We start from the raw sequence: 13851 nt of genomic DNA on the forward strand, positions 1-13851 counted from the left end.
ATCTCCTTCTGTGCCTCGTTGAAGTGAAGCTAGTCCATCAATCAGTGGAATTTAGTTTCGACCTGGTCGGCAGCGTGTCGATTTTATTGTCATAAAGATTCAAGGCTAAAGGATCGATCGAGCGGTCAGTGGTGTTTCCCGATCACTTATTGGGTGCAGAGCACTGTATTAAGCGCTTGGGAGAGTACAATACAACAAAGCCAGCAGTAACGTTCCCTGCCCAGAGTCTGCATCATCCTGACCCAATCAATTAATCAATCAAAGGTTGTTATTGAGAGCTTACTATTTGTAAAGTTTGGTGAGTATAATACAACAGTTGTGAACAGTTGTCTTAAAGGAAAGATGGAATAAGGTAGTAGAGAATCCCGTGACCTTACTAACCCTGTGCTGAGCTAGCTCCAGGGCGGTTCTCTAGACTCACAGTTCCTCATGTGGGCGGAGAATATGCCTTCCAACTCTGTTATATCGTAGTCTGCCAAGCGCTCCGTACAGTGCTCTGCACACAGTAAGCAGAGCGCAGGGCCGGGACTCAGAAGGACCTGGGTTCTAATCCCGGCTCCACCATTTGTCTGCCGTGTGATCTTGGACAAGTCATTTAATTTCTCTGTGCTTCGGTTGCCTCGTCTGTAAAATGGGGATTAAGACTGTGAGCCCCACGTGGGACAACCTGATTACCTTGTATCTACCCCAGCGCTTAGAACAGAACCTAGCCCATGGTAAGCACTTAACAAATACCATCCAAAAAGATTTTTTTTAATAAATCCCATTGATGAATTGATTGATTGCTACTTGTTGTGGGCAGGGAACGGGTCTACCAACTCTTTTGTGTTGTACTCTCCCAAGCGGTTAGTACAGCGCTCCACATACAGTAAGCACTCAGTGAATACCATTGATTGATCGATTAATTAATAGATGTCTCCATTGCCTGACTTAATCATTCTTGGCCCATCCATCACAAAGGCGGGTCCTCTAAACAGTAAACTCATTATGGGCGGGGAATATGTCCGCTAATTCTGTCGTATTATACTCTCCCAAGCTCTTAGTACAGTGCTCTGTACATTTACTATGCACTCAATAAATACCAAGGATTGATCGATCGATCTTGGGGGCCAGATTTTCTGGCCGAGAAAATTTGGTCAAGCATGGGGCAACTTTATAATACGGTCGGGCAAGCGGCCCAAGGGAATCCTCCCCAACAACAGAGAGGTCTGGGAGGGAGAACCCGAGAAGTTGTCTCTGGCCCAAGTCTGGTCCATCTTTCAGACGGGAAATCACACAGTTCCCAGGAAGCGGAAGATCTGGCCCCCAAGATCAATCGATCAATCCTTGGTATTTATTGAGTGCCTAGTAAATGTACAGAGCACTGTACTAAGAGCTTGGGAGAGTACAATACGATAGAATTAGCGGACATGTTCCCTGCCCATAACGAGTTTACTGCTTGGAGGCCCCGCCTTTGTGATGGATGGGCCAAGAATTATTAGCTCAGGCAATGGAGACATCTATTAAGTTTCTTCTGGCAGCTTCTGCTGTGGAGAAGACACAATAATCGGTATTTGTTAAGCGCTTACTATGTGCAGAGCACTGTTCTAAGCGCTGGGGTAGATACAGGGTGATCAGGTTGTCCCACGTGAGGCTCACAGTTAATCCCCATTTTACAGACGAGGTAACCGAGGCACAGAGAAGTTAAGTGACTTGCCCACAGTCACACAGCTGACGAGTGGCAGAGCCGGGAGTCGAACCCGTGACCTCTGACTCCCAAGCCCAAGCTCTTTCCACTGAGCCACGAGCATGGGCCTGGGAGTCAGAGGGACCCAGGTTCTAATCCCAGATCGGTCTGCTGTGTGTCCTTGGGCAAGGCATTTCACCTCCCTATGCCTCGGTTCCTTCATCTGTATAATGGGGATTAAGACTGTGAGCCCCATGTGGGACAGGGACTGTGTCCAACCTGATTAGCTTGTGTCTACCCCACTGCTTAGTACAGTGCCTGGCACATAGTAAGTGCTTAACAAATGCCATTAAAAAAAAGACAGTGGGGTGAGTGGTATCTATTCCTGTAGCTCGCTGTGAGCAAGGAATGTGTCTGTTTATTGTTGTATTGTACTTTTCCAAGCACTTAGTACAGTGCTCTGCACACAGTAAATGTTCAATAGATATGATTGAGTGAATAAGTGAATATCTACCGCTGACAAATTTTTCTCATACCTTTGGGTTTTTTGGTCTTTAGGGTACAAGATGAAGAAACGCGTGGGAGCCATTGAGGAGTTTGAATTTTTACCCTTAACCGAAGGGAAACATTTGCACATCACCATTGCGGTCACTGGATGGCTGTGTACTGGCAAATACGGTGAGAATTCGGGGACCGAGATCACGATCCCACTCATGATCACGATCCACTCAAATTGTATGGCTTCCTCAAGGCAGGACCAGATGGAGCAGTTACCACTGGAGTATTGTTTCAAGAACTAATGCCAGCAAATGATGCTGAAATGATAAGGCACACAAATAATAATAATAACGTTGGTATTTGTTAAGCGCTTACTATGTGCAGAGCACTGTCCTAAGCGCTGGGGTAGGTACAGGGTAATCAGGTCGCCCCACATGAGGCTCACAGTCTTAATCCCCATTTTATAGATGAGGGAACTGAGGCCCAGAGAAGTGAAGTGACTTGCCCACAGTCACACAGCTGACAAGTGGCAGAGCCGGGATTCGAACCCATGACCTCTGGCTCCCAAGCCCATGCTCTTTCCACTGAGCACGCTGCTTCTCCAAATGAAAAAAGCAGTGTGGCCTAGCAGACAGAGCACGGGCCTGGAGTCAGAAGGATTTGGGTCTGCCACTTGCCTGCCGTGTGACCTTAGGCAAGTCACTCCACTTTTCTCTACCTCAGTTTCCTTGTCTGTAAAATGGAGATAAAGACGGAGAGGCCCATGGGGGATAGGGACTGTGTCCAACCTGACTTGTTTGTCTCCATCCCAACGCTTAGTACAACGCCTAGAACATAGTAAGAGCTTAACAAATACCACAGTTATTATTACTATTAATATTATTCTCGTTCTCTCACCTCTGGCAGGGGAACCCGCCCTGCAACGGGCCCAGGTAAATGGCCACGACCCAAGAAAAACTGACATCTTTCTCTTGGATCCAAAGGCATTTGCTCCGCTAGAGGACAGAATGTACCCCAACGCTTTTCTGATCAATTTTCCAGAAGAGTTGGGATCCAAAGGCATCCCGGGCAGCCTTTCAAAATCTACCTCAGGGGGAACGTAACATGCAAAGGCTAGTGTCAGTGGAGCTCGAACAGATGAATGTTTGTTTAGATAATCCCCGTCCCGTGTCTCGGGGACCGGTGTGGTTAGCGGGTGGATAGGAAAAAAAAACGCGGCATTCCGGGGACAGAGACGCTTTCGCAAGATTAGATCTCTACAGAGCGTGGATCCGGGAACGGTGATCGAAACGTTGTTTGCTCCTCCATCCGCCTTTGCCAGCGAACGCGGCTTCTTGGCAGGACGCATCCGTTCTCTGCCGAGGCACTAAACTCCGCCGTCGGAACGGTGACGGGGGAGGAGAGCCAGCAGGCCGCAGCCTGGACTGAGAGCGATACCATCTCTCGTACAGTCACTTAGGATCATCATTTTTAATTGAAATTATGGCAGCCGGCTGCCACTAGCGATGGCTTTGCGAGCCAGCCTGAAAAGCTGCCAGTGGATTCTGTTCCAAAAAGCAATTAATGGAAGATGGGCTATTTGCCCTGGGATGCTGTTCCTCCTAATCCAGAGCTTCCCTTTAAAAACGTTCTTTAAAAATCCCTTCCATTCTCCCTGTCACTATCACCTCCAACCTCCTTCCCCTCTCCTCCCACATCTCCTCCTCCTGTTTTTTTCCTTTCTCTGGGTCGCTTGCAGGTTTTTTAGCTCTACTGTTGGCAGGCAGAGGGAGAAGGGAGTGGGCTACGGCTGTTTGCCCCTTTCAGGATTGTTAGTCATTTTGAGGAGGCTTTAGTCCGCAAAAGGATGCTAATGAATACTGAGCCCCTTCCCTTACTCCTCCCTGGATTGCGACAAAGCTCATGGCATTTAGCAGTCGCATAAATTCATTTCTGGTGAAGGTTGCCTCTCCATTTCATCAGCCTGAACTGGGCAAGATTATCCTACCTGCTTTCCTCACCTCAGGGAGGAGAGGTGGATGAGAAGGGGATTCGATACCTGTTGTTCTTCCTCCTTCAGGTGCTCAGTATAGAGGAACGGCGTGACCCGCCGGAACGAGCACGGGCCCGGGACCTGGGTTCCTACCCCGGCTCCGACACTTGTCTGCTGTGTGACCTTGCGCAAGTCACTTCACCTCTGTGCCTCAGTTCCCTCATCTTCAAAATTTGATTAGGAATCTCGCTCCTACTTAGACTGCGAGTTCCATGTGGGACTGGATCATCTCATATCTGTCCCAGCGCTTAGAACGGCGCTTGACCCGTGGAAAGTGTTTAACAAATACCATAGTTATTCTGATTATTACAGATTAACTCTAGATTGCAAGCTCATGGTGGGCAGGGAACTTGACTGCTAGCTCTGGTATTGTACTCTCTCAAGTGCTTAGCACAGTGCTCTGCGTACAGTAAACACTCAAAAAATGCATTTGATTGATCATTCTGCAAACGGTAAGCACCCAATCGCTACCATCGATTGATTGATAGACCGTCAGCTCTGGGTGGGACGGGGACTACGTCTGATCTGATGATCTTATATCTGCCCCGGGGTTTAGACACATAATAAGCACTTAACAAATACCACAGTTATTAAGCAGCATATGGCAGAGTGGACAGAACCTGGACTTCGGAGCCAGAGGTTATGGGTTCTAATCCCGGCTCGGCCACTTGTCTGCTGTGTGACCGTGGACGTGTCGCTTCGCTTCCCTGGGCCTCAGTTACCTCATCTGTAAAATGGGGATTGAGACTGTGAGTCCCACACGGGACAGGGACTGTGTCCAACTTGATTTGCTCGTATCCACCCCAGCGTTTAGCACGGTGCCTGGCACATAGGAAGCACTCAACAAATGCCATCATCGTTATTATTATTATGGAAGGGTGGTATGTGGTTTTCTGATGTACCGGGGACAAATCTTGGTATCTTCTTGGGTGCAAATTGAGACACTGAGGAGGTTGGGATTTATATACTTTTCCGCCAATCTTCTGTTTTGTTTCGGTGGGAGTCAGTGTGCCTTTCTTGCCCTCCCCAGCCCCCAGCCACAGGTAAATCTCCTCAAGACCTCTACGCTTTAAGCTCGCCTTCTAGACTGTAAGCTTGTTCTGGGCAGGGGATGCATCTGTTTATTGTTGTATTCTCCCCAGCGCTTAGCCTAGTGCTCTGCACACAGTAAACCCTCAATAAATGCGACTGACTGACAGACTGACAAGACCAGTGTTTCAGCCCTCATCCAGGAGAGCGACTTGTTCTTAAGATGGTGCCGAAATCTCCACCTTTCTACCAGTTTCTCTCACGTGAGTTCCCAGATTTCACAGTTCTGCCCAGTTCCAAGTTGCCACTGCAAGACTGGTCCTTACATAACATTGGCGGAAGAGGGCAGGGCAGGGAGACAGTGTGGCCTAGTGGAAAGAGCATGTGACTTGGGAAGTGGGTGACTGGAGTTCTAGAGAGGCAGCAGCGTGGCTTAGTGGAAAGAGCCTGGGCTTCGGAGTCAGAGGTCATGGGTTCGAATCCCGGCTCTGCCACTTGTCAGCTGTGTGACTGTGGGCAAGTCACTTCACTTCTCTGTGCCTCGGTTACCTCATCTGTAAAATGGGGGATAACCGTGAGCCTCACGTGGGACAACCTGATTACCCTGTATCTACCCCAGCGCTTAGAACAGTGCACGGCACGTAGTAAGCGCTAAACAAATACCAACATTATTATTATTATTAGCATGGTATAGTGGATAGAGCACAGGTCTGGGAGTCAGAAGGTCATGGGTTCTAATCCTGGCTCTGCCACTAGTCTGCTCTGTGACCCTGGGCAAGTCACTTCACTTCTCTGGGCTACAGTTACCTCATCTGAAAATGGGGATTGAGACTGAGCCCCAGTGGGACGGGGACTGTGATCAACTTGATTTGCTTGTATCCTCCCCAGCGTTTAGTACAGTGCCTGGCACATAGTGAGGACTTAACAACTACCATCATTATTATTACTGTTATTAATAATAATAAACCCAGCACTGCCCATGACCTGCTCTGTGACCCTGGACAAGTCACTTAACCTCTGTGCCTCAGTTTGCTCATGTGTAAAATGGGAATAAGATTCCTGTTCTATCTTTTCCATTATAGAACAGGAACAGTATTTGATATCAATCAGTGGTATTTATTGAGCACTTACTTTGTGCAGAGCACTCTACTAAGTACTTTGGAGAGCCAAATACAACAGAGTTGATAGGCACATTCCCTGCCCGCAAATAACTTACAGCCTAGAGGGGGAAAGAGACATTAAAATAAATTACCGTGTGAACGTAAAGTGCCGTGGGGCTGAGCATAGAGTGAATATCAAGTGTTTAAAGGGTACAGATCCAAGTACAAGAGAGATGCAGAAGGGAGAGGGAATAGGGGAAATGAGGGTTTAGTCGGTAAAGGCCTCTTGGAGGAGAAGGAATTTTAATAAGGTCTTGAAGGCGGGGAAAATTGTATGTGAAGGGGGAGGGAATTCCAGGCCAGAGGGAGGACAAGGGTTCAGCAGCAAGACAGACAAGATTAAGTTACACTGAGTAGTTCATTCATTCATTCAATAGTATTTATTAAGCGCTTACTATGTGCAGAGCACTGGACCAAGCGCTTGGAATGTACAAATCGGTAACAGATAGAGACAGTCCCTGCCCTTCGACGGGCTTACGGTCTAATCGGGGGAGGCAGGCAGACAAGAACAATGGCAATAAATAGAATCGAGGGGAAGAGTATCTCATTAAAACAATAGCAAATAAATACAATCAGGGTATACATACAGTTGAGCGGACGAGTACGGTGCTGAGGGGATGGGAAGGGAGGGGGGAGGAGCAGAGGGAAAGTGGGGGAGAAGAGGGTTTAGCTGCGAAGAGGCGAAGGGGGGGAGGTAGAGGGAGCAGAGGGAAAAGGGGAGCTCAGTCTGGGAAGGCCTCTTGGAGGAGGTGAGCTTTCAAGAGTAGTCTGACAGAGGAGTGAAGTGTGCGGGCTGGGTTGTAGAGGGAAATCAGCAAGTTAAGGCAGGAGGGGGCAAGTTAAATGAGCGCTTTAAAGCTGAGTTTCTGTTTGATGCAGAGGTGGTTGGGCAGCCACTGGTGGTTCTAAGATTAGGTACCTCAGTGATTCATAAATCTGATAATGATAATAAAGAGGAATCCACTTGGCCTAGTGGAAAAGAGATAGGAAACAGCAGGATAAACCACCTGTTCTCTCGCCTTCTGAGATTGTGAGCCCTGTGAGGAACAGGGGCCTGTGCCTGATCTATCTTGTGTCTGTTTAATGCAGTTTTTAGACTTTGGAGAGTGCTTAATAAATAGCATTATCAGAGCCTGAGAGAAGGTCATGAGTTCTAATCCCAGCTCCGTTACTCCTCTGTTGTGTGACCTGGGGCAAGTCACTGCACTTCTCTGTACCTCAGTTACGTCATCTTCAAAATGAGGATTGACAGTGTGAGCCCCACATGGGACAGGGACTGTGTCCAACCAGATTTGCTTGTAATAATAATGAAGGTATTTGTTAAGCGCTTCCTATGTGCCAAGCACTGTTCTAAGTGCTAGGGTAGATACAAGGTAATGAGGTTGTCCCACGTGGGGCTCACGGTCTTAATCCCCATTTTACAGACGAGGTAACTGAGGCACCCAGAAGTAAAGTGACTTGCCCAAAGTCACACAGCTGACAAGCGATGGAGTTGTACCCACCCCAGCGCTTAGTACAGTGCCTGGTGCATAATAAGCCCTTAACAAATACCACTATCATTTCCATTATCATTATTATAATTAGTTAGGGGGCTGGGCCCTCTCAGGGTTGCATCTGGAAAGTTTCCAGTACTCTAACTGTCTCGACTATGGGAGGGAGAGTCAAGCAGAGGCCTAACCATTCATTCCTAGCTTGGGCAGTGGCTAGCGAGCGGAAGGCGATCCGCTACAGGTCAAAACTCACCTGTGCTGGGCAGCAGCGGCACGGGAGAGAGTCAAGGGTGGAGAATCAAGTTTACCGTGCGGAGGGAGACGGTGGTAAACCACTTCCCTATTTTTACCAAGAAAACTCTCTGGATACAGTACCAGAACGATTGCAGACAGAGTTGGGGCGTTCTGGGAGAGATGCGTTCATGGCGTCGCTATGGGTCGGAGATGACTCGACAGCATAAGGCAGGAGAAGGGCCTGGGAGACCAGCTGGGCAAAAGAAGTTCCACAGCATCGTCCGACACTCGCAACTTGGCTTGCTGCTAAGGCCTGAAGTTCTGAGGCTCCCTGAGCCTTGGAGGCATATTTACCTCCGTCTGTTCTGTCCTTCATCTTAGAGAAAAAGCTTTCCTCCACCTGTTGCGGTGTCACGGCGCCCAGTTCTGCTCTCAGATAAAACAGTCAGGGTCCCGTTCAAGGCCAGAATTGGAGTCTGATGGTCGTTTCTCTGGTCTCGGTGAGGCAGTCTGACAGCGTTCGTCGCTTTGTACCTGCCCCTCTTCATCGGAGCTCCCTAGACTTTGCTGGGAGGAAGCCCTGTTATCTCCAGGCCCTGATAAAAGTAATGGAATTTATATATTCATTTCTAATGATGTCTGTCTCCCTCTCTTGACTGTAAGCTCACTGAGGGGTGAGACTGTGTCTGTTTATTGCTGTACTGTAATCTCCCAAGCCCTTAGTAGGGTACGCAGGGAATGTGCCTTTTTATTGTTGTATTGTACCTTCCCCAGCGCTTAGTACGGTGCTTTGCAAACAGTGAGCGCTCAATAGATCTGACTGAATGAATGAATGTCTAAGAGATTGTCAAACCCTGAGAGGTCCAAGTCGCGTCTGGAAGCAGGAATGGTGGAAATCAGAATGCCGCACTGTTCAGCAACTCCGCCGAAGCACATGCTAAAGAAAATCATTTCCCACTCGGGTTTTCTTTAGCCCCATAACGGAGATTTTACTCTCGTGTTTTGTTTCGTCGATTCAGCAGCGCAGAATGTGGGCGATAGACCTCTCAGAAGTCTCAGAAGGTTTTTTGAAGTCTTTTGGAAAGACTAGAAGCCGCCGCTTTGCTCACATCAGAAGGAGGAGGAGAGGCAGTGAGGTGTTACGGGCCGGCCCGTGATTCGGCGTTTTTCTTGCTGATGCCTTAAAATAATTAGGAATGATTAAGCCGTGGGTCATCCCAAGATTGTGATGTTTTCCCCATGAAGGGAGGGAGTGATTTTTTTTACCCTCCTCTTCCTTAACTTCACAATCTGCTGGAGGGATTTGTAAACTCCAGAGCTTAAACTGCAGAGCTATCAGTGTCGACTGCTGGTCCTCTTTCAGCCAAACAGCGAGATTTCTGCGGCCTTATCTACCGATGAATGCTTTCTGTTTCCGAAGGGTCAGATTAGAGGGGAATGGGTGATTAGCAACTTTGAGAGGGAAAAAGTGGGAAAACTTCCATCCGATTAGCCGGAAGGAGTACTGTAATTGTTTCTGAACTAATGAACCCGGGTCAGGTCTTTAGGCAGGGAACATGTTGGCTAACTCTGTTGTATTGTACTCTCCCAAGCGCTTAGTACAGTGCTCGGTAACTACCATCGATTGATGGATTGGATCAGGACAGTGCACTCTCTGGGCAGAGAACGTGTCTACTAATTTAGTTGCATTATACTCTCCCAAGCCCTTAGTACCGTATCATGAATGCTTAATAATCTTGGCATTTGTTAAGCGCTTACTATGTGCCAAGCACTGTTCTAAGCGCTGGGGTAGATACAGGGTAATCAGGTTGTCCCACTTGGGGCTCATAGTCTTCATCCCCATTTTACAGATGAGGTAACCGAGGCACCGAGAAGTCAAGTAACTTGCCCAAAATCACACAGCTGACAGGTGGCGGAGCCGGGATTAGAACCCACGACCCCTGACTCCTAAGGCCGTGTTCTCTCCACTGAGCCACGCTGACTGACTGACGCAAAGTGCATGGCTTTCTAAAGCCGCCTTCTGAAATAGCATCACATCACATTGGAAGCAGCCTGGCATAGTGGCGAGACCACGGGCTTGGGAGTCAGAAGGTCAGGGGTTCCGATCCTGGCTCTGCCGCTTGTCTGCTGTGTGATCCTGGACAAGTCACTTAACTTCCCTGGGCCTCGGCTATCTCCTCTGTAAAATGGGGATTGAGACTGTGAGCCCCACATGGGGCAGGGACTATGCCCAACCCTATTTGCTTGTATCCACTCCAGCGCTTAGTACAATGCCTGGCAGATAGTAAGACCTCAACAGATACCCCAATTATCATTATTTTTATTATTCAGGTTATCTTTTACTTGAAAGAGAACAAGGCAAAGGTCAGTCCAGGAGTTTCCAAGCTTGACCAAATTATCATTTTCTAGCTTAGCAGCTGGGTCTCTTCTCTCTAGCCCATCTCAGGGGGGATCAAGAGTAACAATAATAATAATAATATTGGTGTTTGTTAAGCATTTACTATGTGCTCTGCACATAGTACTAAGCTCTGCACTGTTCTAAGCGCTGGGGTAGATACAGGGTAATCAGGTCGTCCCACGTGAGGCTCACAGTTAATCCCCATTTTACAGATGAGGTAACCGAGGCACAGAGAAGCGAAGTGACTTGCCCCCAGTCACACAGCTGACAAGTGGCAGACCCGGGAGTCGAACTCATGACCTCTGACTCCGAAGCCCAGGCTCTTTCCACTGAGCCACGCTGCTTCCCAAGAGTAGCTTGAGTTAGCTTAATTTCTAGTGTGGCCAAGCAGAAAATGGGCTGAAGAAAAGTAAAAGCAAAAGTAGAGGATGAAACATGAGTTTGGTATGTGCCAACCCGGGGTCAATTAAACTTTCTGGGCCTCAGTTTCCTCCTCTGTAAAATGGGGATCAACTACCTGCTTTCCCTTTCTCTTAGTTTATGAGCTCCATCTAGTACAGGGACTGGGTCCAATCTACTCTTTCTACTTTAATAATAATCACAACTGTGGTATTTGTTAAGCACTTACTATATGCCAGGCACTGTACTAAGCACTGGAGTGGATACAAGAAAACTGGGTTGGACACAGTCCCTGTCCCACATGGGGCTCACATCTTAACCTCCCTTTTACAGATGAGATAACTGAGGCACAGAGAACTTAAGTGACTTGCCCAAGGCCACATAACAGGCGAATGGCAAAACAACAGGCTGGTCGTTCCAAATCTTTCATATCTTACATATCATATCCTACTTCATTTACTCTAGCACTCAGCACAGTGCTTGGCAAATAGCAAACATAAAAACGATTGTGATATTTGTTAAGTATCTACTATGTGCCAAGCACTGTACTAAGCAATGGGGTAGGTACTAGATAATCAGATGCCACATGGGCTCACAGTCTAAGTAGGAGGGAGAAAAGGTTAATGATCTCGCATTTTGCAGACCTGAGGCCCAGAGGTGTCAATTGACTCACCCAAGGTCACACAGCTGGTACATGGTGAAGTCAGGATTAGAACCCAGGTCTTCTGACTCCAGATGTGTGCCCTTTTCTCTAGGCCATGCTGCTTATCCATCTAGAAACCGATTAGCTTGTATCTACCCCAGTGCTTAGTACAGAGAAGGAGTGTGATTCATTGGCTAGAGTATGAGCCTGGAAATCAGGAGGTTACGGGTTCTAATCCCGGCCCTGCCGCTTGTCTGCTTTGTGACGCTGGACAAGTCACTTCTCTAGGCCTATCAAATAATAATAATGATAAGGGCTTACTGTGTGCCAGGCACTGTACTAAGCGGTGGATGGGGATCGAGACCGTGAGCCCCCCATGGGACGGGGACCGTACCCAACCCGATTTGCTCGTATCTACCCCCTCGATTAGCACGGTGCCTGGCACAGAGTAAGCGCTTCACAAATACCACCGTCATCATTATTAGGATTGCAGTGTCTGGATCTGAGTAATCGCTAAACAAACGCCTTTAAAAAACGCATATTAGAAGTTGAACTTGTCACCCAAGGTTTAACTAACTTCCCTTTGCTCAGAGGCTGCAGCGATTCTGCTACCGGCTGTTTGTGGCTCGGTTCCCTTCATCGTCCAGCGGGTTGGAGGACGAGGCCTACGGCTTATCTGGCTCTCGGCTGCCCTGCGAGGCGGGCGTGCCTGTCCCCGGCGTGGCCGAATGCCGGGTCTCTGCTTCTCCCTAGGTAGCTTCGTGGCCCCGTGGACCAGTATGTGCCAGAGTAGGGAGCAGTACTGCCTGGCCTGGGAGTCCAAGTACTTAATGGAGCTGGGCAACGGTCTGGTTTCCCTGATGAACGGCCTTGTGAACATAGTGGCGCAGGAAGCCCTGAAATACACCGTGTTATCGGGTAAGAGGGATGCCGGGGAGCTGTACCGTAAGGTACGTGGTAAAGTCGACTCATTTCATGGTATCTGTTAAGCGCTCACTATGTGCCTCGCACTGTATTAAGTGCTGGAGGAGATACAAGATAATCAGGGGGGGACACAATCCACGTCCCACGTGGGACTCACAGTCTTCATCCCCATTTTGCACATGAGGAAACGGAGGCACGAAGAAGGGAGAAGGGAAAACTGCATAGAGTTTTCCTGATTAAGAATCTGGAAGTGATTTACCATCGCCTCCTTCTGTGCAGTAAACTTGATTCTCCACCCTCGACTCTCTCCCATGCCGCTTCTGCCCAGCACGGGTGAGTTTTGACTTGTAGCAGATTGCCTTCCACTCGCTCACCACTGCCCAAGCTAAGAGTGGATTAGGCCTCTGCTTGACTCTCCCGCCCCTGGTCGAGACTGGTAGAGAACTGGAAACTCTCCGGGTGCGACCCTGAGAGGGGATAGTCAGCGCTCAATAGAAACAGTCGAATGAACGAATGGATGAATGATCAGCCCGACCGTGTCCCCAAGCACTTATTCCCTCCATCCTGTCTCCGTCAGGCATCGTGACCGCTTTAACGTGGCCGGCTTCACTCCTTACCATCTCCAACGTCATCGACAACCCCTGGGGCGTGTGTCTCCACCGCTCGGCCGAAGTGGGCAAACACCTGGCCCAGATCCTGCTCAGCCGACAGCAGGTAACAACCGGCAGAGGGTTGCAACCGACAGCGGGTTACGCCCGGCAGCGGATTACAACCGGCTGAGGCCTCGGGGTTACGGGTGCAGGCAGCTGAGGATCCAGGAAGTCCAGGGTTGAAGAGAACCCAGCTTGGCAGCTGGGACATGGGCACCACCCAGAAAGGGGTGTACACACCAGCGTGTAGAACAGTGCCTGGCACATAGTAAGCGCTTAACGAATACCGCAGTTATTCTTATCATCCTTGGATCAGAAACCTTCCCCTCTGGTGGCAGGGCCTTCCCTGTTTCTGGCTGTTCCGTCCCGGAGAGTGGTCACTGTAAGCACGTTGTGTGCGGGGAATGTGTCTGTATATTATTATCTTGGGCTCTCCCAAGTGCATAGTACAGTGCTCTGCACACATAAGCAGTCAATGAATACGACTGACTGACTAAACGTGTGCAGGCAGGGAGCGCGTCTACCAGCTCTTGTTATATTGTACTCTCTAAAATGCTTAGTACGGTGCTATGCACACAGTAAGCACTCAATAAATGCCATTGAATAAGTAAATGAAAGAACACAGAGCAAAGAGAGTTTTATTTTTAAATGGTATTTATTAAGCCCTTCTTTTTCTTTATTTTTTTTTATGGTATTAGCTATTTACTTTCTGTGTGTCAGGCACCGTT

At 48.6% G+C, this 13851-nt stretch overlaps 1 protein-coding gene across 5 annotated transcripts in view; it reads left to right on the forward strand.

Moving 5' to 3' along the window:
• TMCO4 (transmembrane and coiled-coil domains 4) overlaps positions 1-13851 on the forward strand; it is a 134393-nt gene that overhangs the window by 44401 nt on the left and 76141 nt on the right. For 4 of the 5 annotated variants that reach the window (XM_039912052.1, XM_039912051.1, XM_039912053.1 and 1 more), the window contains 3 exons: positions 2225-2344; positions 12303-12467; positions 13051-13187. In XM_039912052.1, coding sequence (XP_039767986.1) covers positions 2225-2344; positions 12303-12467; positions 13051-13187 — 422 coding nt within the window. The remainder of the gene's footprint in view (positions 1-2224; positions 2345-12302; positions 12468-13050; positions 13188-13851) is intronic. The other variant, XM_039912054.1, reaches the window with a different exon arrangement.

The sequence above is a fragment of the Ornithorhynchus anatinus genome, chromosome 5 (assembly GCF_004115215.2).
Source record: "Ornithorhynchus anatinus isolate Pmale09 chromosome 5, mOrnAna1.pri.v4, whole genome shotgun sequence".
NCBI classification, from domain to species: Eukaryota; Metazoa; Chordata; class Mammalia; order Monotremata; family Ornithorhynchidae; genus Ornithorhynchus; species Ornithorhynchus anatinus.